The sequence below is a fragment of the Camelus bactrianus genome, chromosome 13 (assembly GCF_048773025.1).
Source record: "Camelus bactrianus isolate YW-2024 breed Bactrian camel chromosome 13, ASM4877302v1, whole genome shotgun sequence".
Taxonomy (NCBI): Eukaryota; Metazoa; Chordata; class Mammalia; order Artiodactyla; family Camelidae; genus Camelus; species Camelus bactrianus.
The window spans coordinates 56,085,707-56,101,401 of record NC_133551.1 but is presented as its reverse complement, the minus strand read 5'-3'; the positions used below and the strand labels follow the sequence as shown (position 1 = coordinate 56,101,401).

Here is a 15,695-nt window from a genome sequence, read left to right as displayed (position 1 = left end):
ATAAATACTGAATTTCTCAACGCATTAATCAGCCTAATTCTGGGGCTTGTGGCCCCTCTTGTCCTCACTAATAATCCATATTGCAGTCTCCCTACTCCTGCTTTCCTAGAGATGGAGGAGAAGCTGACCTGTTTCTCCAAGGGCTACTAAATATCTGTTAGTAGCAACAGCACTGGAAGCACTAGCAAAACTAGTAACAATAATAACAGCCCACATTGAGCAGTTACAATTTGTTAGGCATAGTTCCAAAGTGCTTTACATTATTAACCCATTTAATTCCTCATAATAAGCCCATGGCATAAGTAATATCATTATCCTTATTTTACAGATGAGAAAACTGAGGCACAGGACAGTTAGGTATCTTAACTCCAGGTCAGATGCCTCATGAGTGGAAAGCATTGTCTTTGGTCTTAGTTGGCATAACGTAGAGAAGCAAATTCATCTTTGGTCAAGGCATCACACTGGAATGAAGACAACTGTGGTCTCTCAGTTGCCTCGCTCAGCACTCAGGGCCTTGAGTACACTTATGCTCCACTAAGGCAAGGTGTGTGAGCGCCTGCCCCTACCAGAGATCCCACAACTTCCTCTTTCTAATGATCAATATGCCATTTCCAGGGAATATTAGTTAGAAAAAAAGGAAGACAGAAATGCGGTCACAATGGCCGATTCACAGCCCCAGACCTAGGAGCTGTGCAGAGAACTTACCTAGAGGAATCACTCTCCCACTCATTCAAACAAACGTTTGCCCAGTGACTACTTACTTCCTGGGCAGGGAATGAGGATAGAGAGAGGAGAAAAACAAGGCCTGTGTTGTGGAGGAATTCCAAGGTGTGGCTCAGTGCAATTACCTTCACATATGGGTGGTGGTCCTTCAAACTGCAGGTAAGTTCCAAGTTTGCAGGTCAGGATTTCATTCCCCACTAAGGTAAAGCCAGGGAGGCACCTGTAGCGTACGATGTCGCCTGTCAAGGAGAGACCAATACGGGGACTCCCTGGAGACGTCTAGGCAGGGCTGATCAGCACCCCTCAGTACCTCGAGCCCACTTCCAAGCAAGACGACCAGCGGCAGGTTGTGTTCTGTTCAGACTTAATAACTAGCTCATCTCCAATCAAATGACCCAGATGACTGTGTCTCCCCTCTCATAGCTCCACCTTGCTGAGCTTAAGAAAGTTCTGTATTCTAGAGATATTTTATAGTGTCTCACATGGACTTATTTCTCAAAAACAGAGGGACTTGAGCCACAGAAGAAAACTGCTTTTCTAGCTCATCTGCCTACATATGGCTAAAAGGAAGAGTTATTGTATTTGGGATGAAACTCAGTTGACAGAGTATCAACACTCTTGCACTGGGCCTATGTTTTCTCACCATGAACAGGAGGGAGAAGAGCCCCACCAGCCAGCCCCCACCACTCCCCGACCCCTCCTCGCTAGCCCTGTCCTGGGTGGTTTGGGAGGTGGTACCTATGTTGAATTCTTCATTCTCTGTGACGACTTCAGCGTTGGGGAGGATGGTGGGAGGAGGGCATTTGGTGAGCGGATAAGCTGAAAAGACAAAAGCAGATGAGTTGGTGTAAGAACATCATTCTTGGGGCACATGGTCATTCGTTTGTTCAGTGCTTCATGTCCTCACTCCTCATTCATTCTCACAGCAGCTATGAATGCGTGTTTATCTATACACAGGGCAGGGCTAGCCAAGGATGATTTTGCTTATCTGCAGTCATTCTTTTTGGTTGGCTTTCAATGCAAAAACCAGGAACCATATATCAAGAGTCAAAGGATAATGGGAGCTTGAGATTTGCAAATGTTAACCACTATATATAAAAATAAATAAAAAATAAATATCTTCTTATAGCACAGGGAACTATATTCAATTTCTTGCAATAACCTTTAATGAAAAAGAATATGAAAATGAAAAAAAGGGGGAAGACACAATAAAGGAGAGAGGATCCGAGGGGGCAGCACCTGTGACTAGAGCTGAGGGGAGGGGACAGAAGCATTTACTGAGCACCTACTATGTGTCAGGCACTGTCATACGTGGTCACCTTGAACTCCCACAATAGCTGATCCCCCTGCAAGGTGTTCTACTTACGAGGAAGCTGAGACACAGAAAGGTTCAGTTACTTCTCCAGGGTCACACAGGAAGTAAGTGGCACAGGCAGGATCTGAATCCAAGTCTGGCTGCTCTCAAATCCCATGTTCTTCCTGTGACTTAGCATCTAAATACTGTGTGTGGCTTAGGTGAGCGCCCTAAGTCAATCTGGCTTCAGTGCATTTTCTAAACTGGAAGCCATCACTCTGGGCAGAGATTAGACTGTGCGTGGAGGGTGATACTGAGGCAAAGGTCAGTGTGGGTCATGACTTGGCTTTCTTTCCTTATTTGGCACACAGTTAAGTGCTGTACGTGTTAGTGGCTGTTGCCACCACTGTTGCTGTTATTACTCCCAATGTCACCTTGACCCTTGCTATGTTTTTTAAAAACAGCAATCTTTAAAAAAAATTTACAAATGTAACACATTATTACTAAAGAAAATCTCAGATTTTCTTTGAAAACTGTAGGAGGAAAGTTAAACTCATCCATTGCCTTCTAGAGACAACCACTGCTAATCCTTTAGTGTAAATTCTCAGAGTCTATATTTTCTACACAAGTATTTTTCTTTACAAAATTTGCACCATATTGTATACTTTGTGTTGATCCTTGTGTGCTTACTATTATATGGCAAGAATTTTCCCACAGAATTACGTTTTTTTAAAAATCTGATTGAAATGACTTCATAGGATTTAGTCATAGAATTTGACTCACTAAATTTATTTAACTAGTAAATAAATTCTAGAATTTATTTAACAGGTACTCTACTGCTAACCATTTAGGTTTCCAAAGTTTTGCAATTTAAAATGAAACTGTGATAATATCCTTCTATATATGCATCTTTTATAGTTTCTCTTTTTTTAAACTACAGATGATGAAAGTGTCTGAGCTTTTTAAAGTACAGGCATCTCCTACTGGATGTCAGGAATCCATTCCCAGAAATCAGATGTTCTGTGTAAAGATGCCAACTAGGATCTTATTTGCTATTACTTTCAATGGGAAAAAATTATAACGCATAATCCAAACCCCCCAAAATATTTAAAACAACAAAATACCTATATATATGAAACAGAACAATATGTTAGAAGGTAAAGACTTAAAACACGACCACCCAATGATTGACGTGGTTGTAACAAAACAGCGGTTCTACGCATCGTATATTGCACCATAGACATTTAGGGCACCAAGCAAACTTTTCAGCTTGAGGCAGAAACCCTGGGCAGAAACAAGGACTGGCTATGAAAGACATGGCGAGAAAATGCTGAGGACCGTGCTGGTGGGGGAGTACTCCTCACAGTGAACGTCACATTGTGACAGCTCTTGGAACCAGCAGCACCTGGAACACAGTTCCACATGTTCACGTGGCATTCTTACCCTTTACCAGTTGTGGCTGGAATAGAATGTAAGACTTTTCCTGCATGCAGTTTTCCTTGGAATGTTGCATTCTGTTTGGAGGATTTCACTTTGTTTTTCTACAGATGTGTCAGCTGAAAAATGTCATTTTGAAAGACACATAGCTTTATGAAGTGTGAGTATTAACACTGAGAGGCACTTCTTGGGAAAACCAAACAGGTTTCATTTTGATTTCACATAAACCAGGGAGGACCAGGCTATATCTGATGCATGCTTCCATTTTTTTTCTCCAGGAAAATTGCTCCAACAGATACTATCAACAGAGAGCCAGTTTCTCCGTCCCTGGGTGCCATAATTCTTGACCCATTTAATATTACCCATTGAGAGCCTGCCCTGGACCAGGCACTGTTAGGTGCTAACAGTGCAACAGTAAGTAAACACAGTCCTCTCCCTCTCAGGACTTAGAGCCATGGGCCAACAGTCCTCAATTTTAATCTTTGACAACTTGATAGACAACAAAAAGAGTACTACTTCTTTCCTTTTAGTTAGCATTTGATAACTAGTTGGGATAAATATTTTTTCACTAATGGACTATTTGCATTTTTCCTTTTTAACTCTCTATCCTTTGCCTCTATTTTGCTTACAAATTTGAAAAACTTCATGTATACTTAAGATCGATCTTTGCCTGGTAAATCTATTTTCCCAACTTATCATTTGCTTTTACTTATTTATGGCACTCTTGATTTGTACAAGTGTTAAATTTTCATTTAGCCAATTCTGTTTTCCTTTATAGATTTTTTTTTTCCTATTTGACACCTTCCATTCTCAGCCTCCTGCTTACCTTTAAAACATACCTTCTAAAACATTCTAAGACACACTTAATTTTTCCCAGAAAAAAATCAATAAAGAAATCTCCACTTAAACACAGGCTGGGTATTTTACCTTTGTGGTTGTTAGTTGTAATGGGTGATCTCCCATTACCTTTTTACCATGAATTTTTAAAATTACAAATTTCTGCTCAATGAAGAAAGCTTGGTGGAATACTGAAAAGCAATAAAAATGAAACTTCCCCAAATCCCACCACCTGGGCATATCCATTGCTAGCATTTTGGTGTATGAATTTTGCTCTTTTACAGACAACTCCCCTCCCCAAAATACACACACTGGAGCTACCATGTTATTGCTACAGAACTCGAGGGCAGGGGGGCATTCAGGGCTCCTGTTTCCTTTTGTCCCTCCCCCTCTTGCTCCCCTGGGATGAGGCACTGGTACAGCCTAATCAGACTCCGGGACATGTTAACATGCTAACTAGCGGGGAGGGGTCCTTTCCGTAGGTAAAGCAGCAGTCAGCTCAGCAGTAGCCATGGTGGGTCCTTATTACACTGTACTCTCTCTCATGGACTCTGGATACTTCTTCCTCATGCTGATGGGTGTGTTGGATTGACCTTACATCTGAAGCTTTTAAAGCCAAATTAGCTTCAGGAAAAATGTGGTTCATATGGTTTGCTTCAGTTTACCAGATGACTCCGGGCTCTGCATTCGAATTTGGGGTCCAAGCCCAGCTGATACTAAAATGCTTTCCTTTGTCATTGTTCCTTGTGTATATCTCTTTCCCAAGAACCTCACAAGGAGGGGTGGCTGTGGTCTAGGTTAGCAGTCCCTCCCTTATGACTGCATCCCTTGGTTATACCATCATCGGAGCTCCCAAAAGAATGTTATGCTTTTTTTCACTGAACAATATCAACTTTTCTTGTAGTCAATGAATTATATTCTACATGAATGATTTTTAATGACTATATTTTCCTCCATTTGTGTGTGTCATAATTTGTACACCCAATCTCTCCTATTATTTTATATTTGGACTGTTTCTAATTTCCTTGTTATAAATAGAACTTCAAGGAATACCTTAACACACATATCTTTGCACAGTTCCCAGAAGTAGGATTAGTGGGTCCTAGATCATTGTTAATTAGGAACCTCGGGTATAAGTAACATAAATCAACTTAGGGCAAAATAAGCAAAAAAAAAAAGCCTCTCAGAGAAGAGGGAACCCAAGGGTGGATCTGTAGCCAGACTTCATAAAGGTAGAGGACAAAGAACTGAAGGGCCACCAGGAACTTGGGAAACTCTCCCACGCGTCTTGGAGATTCGCTTTGTACACATAGGACTTTTCTGTTTCCCAGTCTCCGTGTACAGTAGAAGATAGGTGATCCATTGCTCTTGGATTTATATCTTCTCTCTTCAGGAGATAAGTCCAGGCAGAACCAGAATCTCTCAGGTTCAATTTCAAGTCCCCAAAAGAGAGCATCTGATTATCTCTGCTGGAGTCGGGGCAGTTGCTCACCTTTAGTTCCAGCTACTGTCACTGGGGTTGGGGGTACATGGAGAGATGTCATGATGTACAAACATAGTTGAAAGGTGCCCACATGAGAGGCGTGGTTGAGGAGACCATTGTGAGTTGTGCAGACACCTGGAGATGTTTCGACTGTAATTAATCAATTGTGTTAATCTTTTGATATGTATTCTTCAACTGCCCACTGTCAAGTGGCCTCTTCCTGTAAGCTTCCCAATAGAATTGTTATTTAAAAATTATCATTAGAGATTATTATCTAATGTTAAGGAATCCACTTCTTCCATTTAATGCTTTTTGCTCTGAATCCTGTTTTTTCCTTTAATTGTTATTGTTTGTGTTTGCCAAATATATCACCGCCCAGACTTTTATTTTAAAGCTGTCACATTGTTTTAGTTGTATTCCTGGTATGGAAAATCTGGTTATAATATTTAGCGTAATCTAAGAGTCTTTGAGTTTTTAATAAGGTACTGGGCTTTAATACATTTGCATTTGTCATAATAATGGAACTATTTTATTTTCTGCTCATCCTGTGCTTTCTGAATCTTTGTTTCTACACAGTTTCCTTTGTTTTCTACCTTTTATATATGAATTATGTTTTGCTCAATTTTCTTCTTTGAGTGATTTGTAAGTACTATAATCTATTCTTAATTTATTAGTGACTAAAATAAATACTTGGAACCCTTATTTTTATAATTATAGAAGTTAATGATTGAATAATATCTATTGATCCAACCCCCCATGGAAGAGAAGGACATTTCATTTCTCTCCCTTTTCTAACTACTTGGGCATTTGCTAATATGAAATTACTATTTTTAAACTTTTAAGAATTATTATATTTACATTATTTTGAATCTATTTTCAATTGTTATTAGACTTACATCTGTGATTAGCTAGTCACTGCTTCCCGTTTTTATCTTTCCTTTCAGGCAACTTCTCTCTATTGAGTTCTATTCATCCTTCATTAGGTGGCTGCTTCCTTGAGTAACAGTTCAAATTAAGACTACGGGTGACACTAATTTTAAGCTCTTGGATATCTGCGAATGACTCTCTCTTGCCTTCACATGTGATACTCCCAACAACTTTTTCTTTTGAACATTCTAACAATGCCTCCTTTTATTTTGTGGAATCAAATGCTGAAAATAATTAATCTGAGAATTGTTGATTTTGGCTCCTTGCGGTGAACTTTCTCTACCTGGATGCTAGTAGATTTCCTCTCCCCCTCATCCTTCTAACTTGGAAAATGAGCCAGGCTGTTTTTGATTTCTCCTGGTATCAAAACAGTGAGCTCTTTTATCCTATATGAGCAGGTTTTCCTTCACTTCAGGGTGTTTTTTTCCTTTATTTCTATTCCATCCACGAGGTTCTTTTTCTCATAAATACTTTTTTACCAGTACGTTGGTTCTTTGGTTGCTGGGTCTCTATTTACCATCTTCTCCCCTATCATTTTCAGTTCCTCGCCCTTTTCCCTCTTCATGTGGGCTTTCTAGGTTGTCCTCCATATCTCTGAATTGTTTTCTACAATGCCATTTCTGCTCTTTGCTGATTCTTATGTCAGTTTAAACTATGCAACAGCATTTCTTTTAAACCTTCCTTTTAAAATAGCTAATTCCCCTTGTAAATAAACATTTTGACTTGAAACAAAGATATAGGAAAAGTTGGAAGCATAAGACACAATATTTTTCTCATGAATCAACTGAAAGTAAGTTGCCAACATGATACCCCATAACCACAGAATATTTTAGTGTATACTTCCTATAAACAAGCACATTCTTCCACATAACCACAATACAACCACCAAAAAAGGAAATTAAAGGGATATGTTGCTGCCATTGAATCCTTACATTCTGTTCAAGTTTTACTACTTGTCTCAATAAAGTCATTACTAGCAAAAGAATCCAGTTCAGAATCATAAGCTGCATTTCACAGTCATGTTTCTTAGTCTCCTTTAGTCTGGAACAGTTGCAAAGTCTTTCCTTGACCTTAGTGACTTTTACACTTTAAAAGGTTATATGCCAGTTAATTTCTAGTATGTAACACTATATTACATTACCCTCAATTTGGGTTTGTCTGATTCCTCACAATTAGATTCAGGTTGTGCATCTTTGACGGGACGATCCCATAAGTGATACTAGGTTCTTCTCACTGCATCCTATCAGGTGGGGTATGATTTCAGTCTGTCCCATTACTGAGGATGCTCACTTGGATCACCTGATTAAGGTGATGTCCTCCAGGCTTCTTCACTGTGAAGCTTTTCCTTTTTCCCTTTATAATTGTCATGTGAGGAGGTAGTTCGAAGCTACTGAGTTACTGGTTCATCCTTCATTGGGTGGCTGCATCCTTGAGTAACAGTTCAAATTAAGACCATGGGTGACACTAATTTTAAGCTCTTGGAATATCTGCAGATCACTGTCTCTTGCCTTCATAAATGTCCTGTTCCTCATAAAACTTTTAATCAATCACTCACTCAATCAGTAATTAATGTCTGTGTGGTTTTACGTGGTGTCCTGGTCTACTCAACAGGTTACAATTTGTTACCAATTTTAATTCCTATGATGCTCAAATTATTGCCATCAAGGTCATTGGGCGCCCCTGGAAGCCAGCTTCTATGTCCTTTTGGCATATCTCCATCATTCCTGGAGCACTTCCTCTCTTTCTGCCATAAGATGTTGCAGCCTCATCTTGTACTCTCTCTGCCTAGTCCTGGAATCAGCCATTTCTTCAAGGACTGAGCCTTGGTCCATTTTTAGTGGGAAGTGGTATTTAGAAACCTATATCTGACACTAGATGTGTTCATTACTACTGAGGAGTCATTGCTTCAAAGCCCTCTTAGTGGAAGGGGTAAGGAATATATGTATGTGTACACATGCACACATACACCCCTATTTACTTCTATACCTGTCTGTACATCCTGAAAACCATGGCTCACACTGATACCTTTAATTCAAATTCAATTCACTGAGTATATTCTGTTTGCTCTTTTCTTATTTCTAACCCTCCTCTCTGACAGTGAGACACCTGCTTTCTATTGTCCTTAATATATTAACTTATTTGATCAATCACCTGTATGGATCCAAGTTCCCATCTCTACTGCCACTCCTCCCTTGAGTGAATGTCCTGCCCGCCCCACTTGGGCTCTGATCGATCCTCTTTGTGGATAACCTTCTCACTCTGCTTCGGCTCTGATACCCTCCACAGACGCTCCCTTATTTTGTTTTGAGCTCTGATATCCCATGCCAGCCCTGTCCCTGTATAGATACCTTCTCACCCCTCATGGGCTCCAATGCCCCATGCCAGGCTGCCCCTCAGTGTGGGTCCTTCTCTCCTCCAACACCCTGGCCTGGGCCATGCCCTGGCAGGTGTGGGTGCCTACGTTGCTCCATCCCATCTAATAGCTTTAGAAAGGATGTTCAGGAAGGACAGGGGAGAGATTTAGCTCCCCTTTTATTAATCTCTCAGCCAGATACCTCTTATTTGGAGTCCATGTTACCCAGAGTCTTACGCTGGAGGCAGATGCTTTTCAAAATTTGCTTCTATTTCCTAAACTGTATATTCCCAAGGGCATTTTTCTCTGCAATTCAAATCCTCTTTTCTCATTTAAAAAATACTGTAGAATGGAATACTACTCAGCCATAAAAAGAATAATACCCCTTGCAGCAACATGGATGGACCTAGAGATTGTCATTCTAAGCGACGTAAGCCAGAAAGAGAAAGAAAAATACCACATGATATCACGCATATGTGAAATCTAAAAAAAAAAAAAAAGGGAAAAAAAGGACACTATGAACTCATCTATAAAACAGAAACAGAAATAGACTCTCAGACTTAGTAAAGAATCTTATGGTTACCGGGGAAAGGGGGTGAGAGGGGATAAATTTGGGAGTTAGTTTGCTATTTAAAAATGTTAGCCACTATATATAAAAATAGATTTAAAAAGTTTCTGCTATACAACACAGGGAACTATGTTCAATATCTTGTAATAACCTTTAATGAAGAAAAATGAAAACGAATATACATATGTATATGCATGACTGGGACACTGGGCTGTACACCAGAAACTGACACATTGCAACTGATGGTATTTCAACAAACAAACAAACCCCAAAACCGTGTTTTGATGAAGGCTAAATTTAAAAAAATACTATAGAATATTGTCATAAGTCTCCTTTAAGGTTCTTTTCTTCTTTTTTGGTTCTGATATGAAAAGAAATTTATTTAGAGCTAATGTTCACCTACAAAAAGGCAAGCATTCTTTCTCCCAACCCAGTCCTAAGCCCTACTCTTTGCAAGTCTAGCTCCTTCTTTTTCTATAATTCTTGTCTCAAATATCACCTCTTAAGACAAATTTTCCACAATTATTCTACATGAAGTAGATTCCCTTTTTGTTTGCTATCTTATTTGTTTCTTTCATAGCACTTGTTACAAATGGCCAAGGTTTTATTTGTCTGCTTACTTGTTTGTTATCTCTCTCTTCTTGGAGGAAGAAAGCTGGGGGGGCAGGTACTTCACAGAGCAGGAAGCATGAATAGTCAATGAAGTTATGAAAGGATGCTCAGCCTCATCATGAGCATAAAAGTGAAATGCTACCCACTGGCTTGGCCAAAATTTATAAGTCCAATAAAGCCCAGTGTTTGCAAGGATGCAGAACAACAGAAGCTCTACCTCAGTTGCTAGAAAGAGTGTGAACTGTTATAACCACTTTGTGAGATCACTTTGGCATTACCTAGTAAAACTGAAAACATGAATACTTAAACAACTTCACAGTTCCACAGAGGCATGTATTCTAGAGAAACTCTTGTACATGTGCACGAGAAAGAATGGACAACAATGCTCATACTGTTTGAAATAAAATACTTAAATGCCTACCAACAATAGATTAGATAATGACTGTATTTCCGCACAATGGAATACTATATAGCATTGAAAAATGAACTAAATATAGTCACATGCATCAGCATGAATTTCAAAAACTTAATTTTGAGTAAAGAAAGCTGGTCACAGAAGAACACTTACTAAACAATTCTATTTCCATAACAGAAATAAGATGCAAAATAAAACAGTATCTATTTTTGGAGACACATAGTAAAAGTATAATGAAAAGCAATGAATGCTTAACAAAAGATTCAGGACCGTGGTTAACTCTGGGGTGGAGGGGCAGGGGGATGCGTCGGAGGTGGTGCACAGGGGCTTCAAAGGCACGAGTATTCTTTTTCATAGGCTCAGTGGTGAGGGTTCATCTTATACTTCTCTAAACTGTACACAGATGTTGCACACACTTGTATTCCTGTATTCCAGTGCTGTATTCCACACTTTACCCAAAGCTCTATGAGTGGGTGTAACGAGCCTCCCTGCTCACTCAGCCCCTAGCACAGGGCCTCTCCCACTCAGGCCTGCTGGCTTCCATCCTCTCTTGCTCTGGCCCTTGCCTGCTCCTCTAGGTGATGAGGCCTTGCACCATGGTTTGAGCCAGCACCTGAGTCTCATATCTCATCTGAGGGCATTGAGGCACTGTGGCCAGGATACACACAGGAGCGGTGTTCTCCTGGGCAGACTGACTCAGGAGAACTCGGGAACAAGGATGGCTGCGGGCAGGTCTGGGCCTCCTTCCCCTGGTCCTGGCACAGGTCAAGGCTCGAGAGCAGGAACCAGCGATCTAGCACTGAGGTGACGTCATACTGATCCCGGTAATCTCGAAATATAATAATGATGATGATGGTGGATGATGATGAAAACTGCCACTTACCAAGTGCCTTTTACACTCTGTGCTAAAGCGAAGCATTTCCGTGCACTATTTCATTAACTCTGTGAGGTTAGGTACTAATATTCCCATTTTGCGGATAATGAAACCGAGGCTTAGAAAGGTGAGAAGACAGACCCACAGTCACACAGCTGGTGTGCGGCAGAGATGTGAACCCAAGTGTGTGTGACTCTGGAGTCCACACTCTTACCACTCTGTGAGCAAGTCACATAGAGTCAAACCGCATTGTCTTCAAAGCCTGGGTCCCATGAACAGGGTGAGGGGTGTGCCCAACAACGTCCCGAGGCGGGCCGCGAGGGCGGGGTCTCACCGCCCTGACGCGCGCACCTTGGGCCCAGGCTCCCTGGGAAAGGCGGCTGGAGCTGCCTACACTCTTAACAGTGTTTTTTGTCTCTGTCTCCTTCTGTCTCAATATCACTGCCTGTTCAAGGACTCGGGGCTGAGTGTATTTGAGTCTCTCCAAATGCACATGTGGTGCAGAAACACCGCGCAGCCCCACCAGGGCAGATAGCGCAGGCCTTGGAGGATGGTGTTCTCGTTCCGTTTCTGTCTGTGTGGGTCTGGCAAGTTCTCCAGCCTTCCTCGGCCCTCATTCCCTGGTTTGTAAAGCGGGGTAATAATATCTGCCTTACTACCTCACCGAAGTCTTAGAGCTCACAGTCTCCAAGCCCCTCATTCCGCCGGTGAAGAAGCTGAGGCCTCACACTGGGGAGAGACAAGGTCAGACACTTGGCCTGAGGTGGACCCAGGAATAAAGTCATGTTTTCCTGACTTCTAGTTCAAATAGGTGTCGTGTGCTACAGACTATAAACTGTATTCCACAGCTAGGCGCAAGCTCAAAGAGAACTTTCTATAAGCTTTTCTATGCTGTGTCCATTGTAACACAAATGAGGAAATATCCAGGCCCATAACTTTGGGCTCTTAGAAGAACATAGGCTGTTGATAAGGACAAACAACCTGAATGGCTCATTCTCCTCAACCTGAATTCTCCATGACTTCGTTGTGCACAGCACTTCCTGCGGGGTTGACAGAGGCCCTGGATTTTTTTGGAATGCGACAACCCCCTGGAATGTGCTAAGGGACGAGGTGGCACACAGGTGAACGGATAACCCAACCACTGAGCTGATGTGAAGGATGGATGAGAAGCCACACCCTGCTGCCTCTAAACTTGAACTTGGCACCAAGGATCAGTGCCATGTACCTCTGTGCCCCACTGTGTGGAGGGGAAGGAAAACTCACCTTTATGGAGCCCTGTGCTGGGAGATCTCACACATGCTACACATTTAATTCTCAGAACTCTGAGGACCCTGAGGTGGAAAAGCTACGTGACTCACCCCAAACCACATGACTGGCAAGGGGTGGGGCCAGGAGTCAAGCCCAGGCTGGACTTGTGAGCCTGGCCCTTCCCCCCCAACAGGCTTCCATACTGACCTGAGAAGGCAACGGCAAAGATCCCGCCTGTGGCCGCATCGCGGTGGAACTTGAGCAGAACCTGGTTGGATGAGCTGTGCATGGTTTTCTTGGCCGAGCTCCGGCTGAAGGCTCCGAGCTGTGGAGCTGTCTGCTGTGGCCCATCCCTGCAAGAGGAAAGGAGGTCCCACATGTCACCAGTCACCATGGCTGCCTGTTCCACTGGGCGCGTCAGTGGCCTTGAGTGAGTGGCTGACTGTGGCTCCTCTTGCACCCAACACTGTCTTTCCCCCCATGCTCTGAACTCCTCTGTCCAATCTCCCAACTCGGTTGGCCAACAAAGTTGATAGAATCAGCAAAGCCAACACTGATTGCTCATTTTCACTGGATTCTCCCCGAGTCCAGCCTCCCTAACAGGCTCTTGGGGCAATACTCTCACCCAAGAAGCAAGAGCCATGGGGCAGAGCTGTGGGTCTTACTGCAGCACTAGGAGGGGGCTAGGATGCAGGGAAGTGTGGGTGGCTCATGCTGCTGTACACGCCAGCCCAATTTCCTTGTCCCCCAAGCAGAGAGACATACCCGGGTTGCCTTCCCAGGGCAACGGATTTCATCCCTGCAATCTTATCTAGCCCCTCCCATTTATGCTTAGCCTTCATCTGAAAACTAAGTGGGAAATTAAACCAGGGCAGTCTGGTTACAGTTATCCAACCCTGGAAATTCTGAGAAGAGACTCCCACTGTCTCCTGCAGATTCCCAGAATGGCAGTAACTTCCAAACAAAAGAATTTTTAAAGTATAGATTTGTCCAAAGATTCAGTGGCTTAGAAAAAACTGTCTAGGAAACTGCACTTATCAACTAATAATTCATATTCCCATTTTAAAGTTAACTCAAGATACTTTAACTATATAACTCAGAGCTGGGCTGTCCAGTTTGGTAACCACTAGGCCACATGGCAGCTATTTACATTTAAATGATTCAAAACTTAATGAAGTTTAAAAATCAGCTCCTCAGTCACTCTTGTCACATTCAAGTGCTCAATAGCCACATGGAGAGAGAGTGGCTACCATCTTGGACAGCACGGAGATAAGACATTTCCATCACGGCAGACAGTCCTGCTGGCAGTGCTGGCTCAGCATGGGATGGCCAGTGGGACATCGCAAAATCCCACCCCAAAGCTCATTCATTGGTCTGGGTAGGTTATCTTAGGTAAGTGAAGAATCTTGGTTTGGACTCTGGAAATATTGAGAAAAGTCGACTCATTTATGCTCACTCCTATTCTCACATCCATTGGTACTTTGACTCTTTGACTGACCCCTAGCAGGACTCCAGGTTGGGAGCCACTGCCCTGCCATTCCTTTCCCTTCAAGGAGTCATAAAGGACTAATTGAAGCTAAGTCCTCATTCCACTGTGTTTATTTGAGACCCAGGAGGCTGACAGCCACTTAAAACCATTCAGCTTTTGGTTTTCCGGACAAATAGATGGGCAATCCAGTTGAGAGCCTGGCTAATGCCCTTCCTCATCGGCTGTTGACACGGCGGCTGGCCCTACCAGACGGTGATGAAGTCTCCAGAGGGCTCTGTCTGCAGCAGGCTGAGGTTGAGGCGGATGCCATGACCGATGGGAACGGTGATCAGCCAGCCACAGTCCTGTGAGCTGGAGTACGGACTGGGGAAGCCCGGGGAGTACACCGTGCCATTGAAGGAGGTGATGTTCCCGCCACAGGGGACTGCCGGGTAGAGGACACAAACACAGATGAGTGCTGAAGGTCACCTCCCACCTGAGACTTCAGATGACTTCCTAATGCGGTCCCGGATCCCAGCACCAATCATCCTGCTCCAGGAGGAGGCGGCACTGAGGATAGCTGGGCCCGGCTTTCCTCACCATTCCTGACACATCACAGCCCGAGTGGTCCCCAATCTTCAGTGCAGGGCCTTCCGTGGGCCTGCCTCAACCCCTATATCCCCTCTATCTCTCATGGAAAAGACCTGCCCAGAAGGAAGGGCACACCAAGGCTACCCCCTCTCCTTTCCTAGGAATGTTGGAGTCAGGGCTCCAGCACTTTTGCTGAGAAGAGGTTAGAAGTTATGGTATGATCTCTCTTTCTCTTTTTATTCTAAGATTTTTGGCCCAGTCTTCTTGGTCTTAAGAGTTGAGGATTCTTGTGGTGAAGCTAAGGTTGGGTTCAAATCATGGCTAAACCATTTACTGACTAGATGACCTGAGACAAGTTGTGCAGTCTCTCTTTTTTCACCTATAAAATGGACAAGAATCCCCGCTCGGATGAGGTGGCAGTCAGATGAACTGACACATGTAGTGTTCCGCTGGTACCAGCTCACGGAGAAGGCATTTGCTGCAGAGATATGATCCTCTCTCCCTGTCTTCTGGTCTCCTCACTCTTAGACTCACTCTGATCTAGGCTTCAGGTAGGGGGAAGGAAGAGTCCTGGACACTTGCATGGCATTCATATTTAGTCACCAGGGAGGAGAACAGAAAGAGATTCTGAGCAAAAAACCCTGGTGCAGAACAATGAGCGTATTGGCCGGCCTGGGTCATCCAGAGATGTGGGCGGGGCAGACCAGACTGAGAAGAAGGAATCCAAACGCCTCCAAGGGGAGGCCGGGTTCCTGCGAATGCAAACGTATCCTGAAAGTGGCGTGCATGGACACGCCATCCTTCCTCCGTGTACCGAACATCCACTCAGTGGCAGGCACGGCTGAGGGAGGCAAAGGACAGCAAG

The 15,695-nt window shown here is 43.1% G+C and overlaps 1 protein-coding gene across 1 annotated transcript in view; it reads right to left on the bottom strand.

Annotated features, from left to right (window-relative positions):
- CSMD2 (CUB and Sushi multiple domains 2) overlaps positions 1-15,695 on the bottom strand; it is a 575,735-nt gene that overhangs the window by 74,817 nt on the left and 485,223 nt on the right. Inside the window, exons 43-46 of the mRNA XM_074376903.1 lie at positions 14,507-14,684; positions 12,979-13,124; positions 1,462-1,542; positions 849-962 (exon numbers count right to left, since the gene is read on the bottom strand). Coding sequence (XP_074233004.1) covers positions 849-962; positions 1,462-1,542; positions 12,979-13,124; positions 14,507-14,684 — 519 coding nt within the window. The remainder of the gene's footprint in view (positions 1-848; positions 963-1,461; positions 1,543-12,978; positions 13,125-14,506; positions 14,685-15,695) is intronic.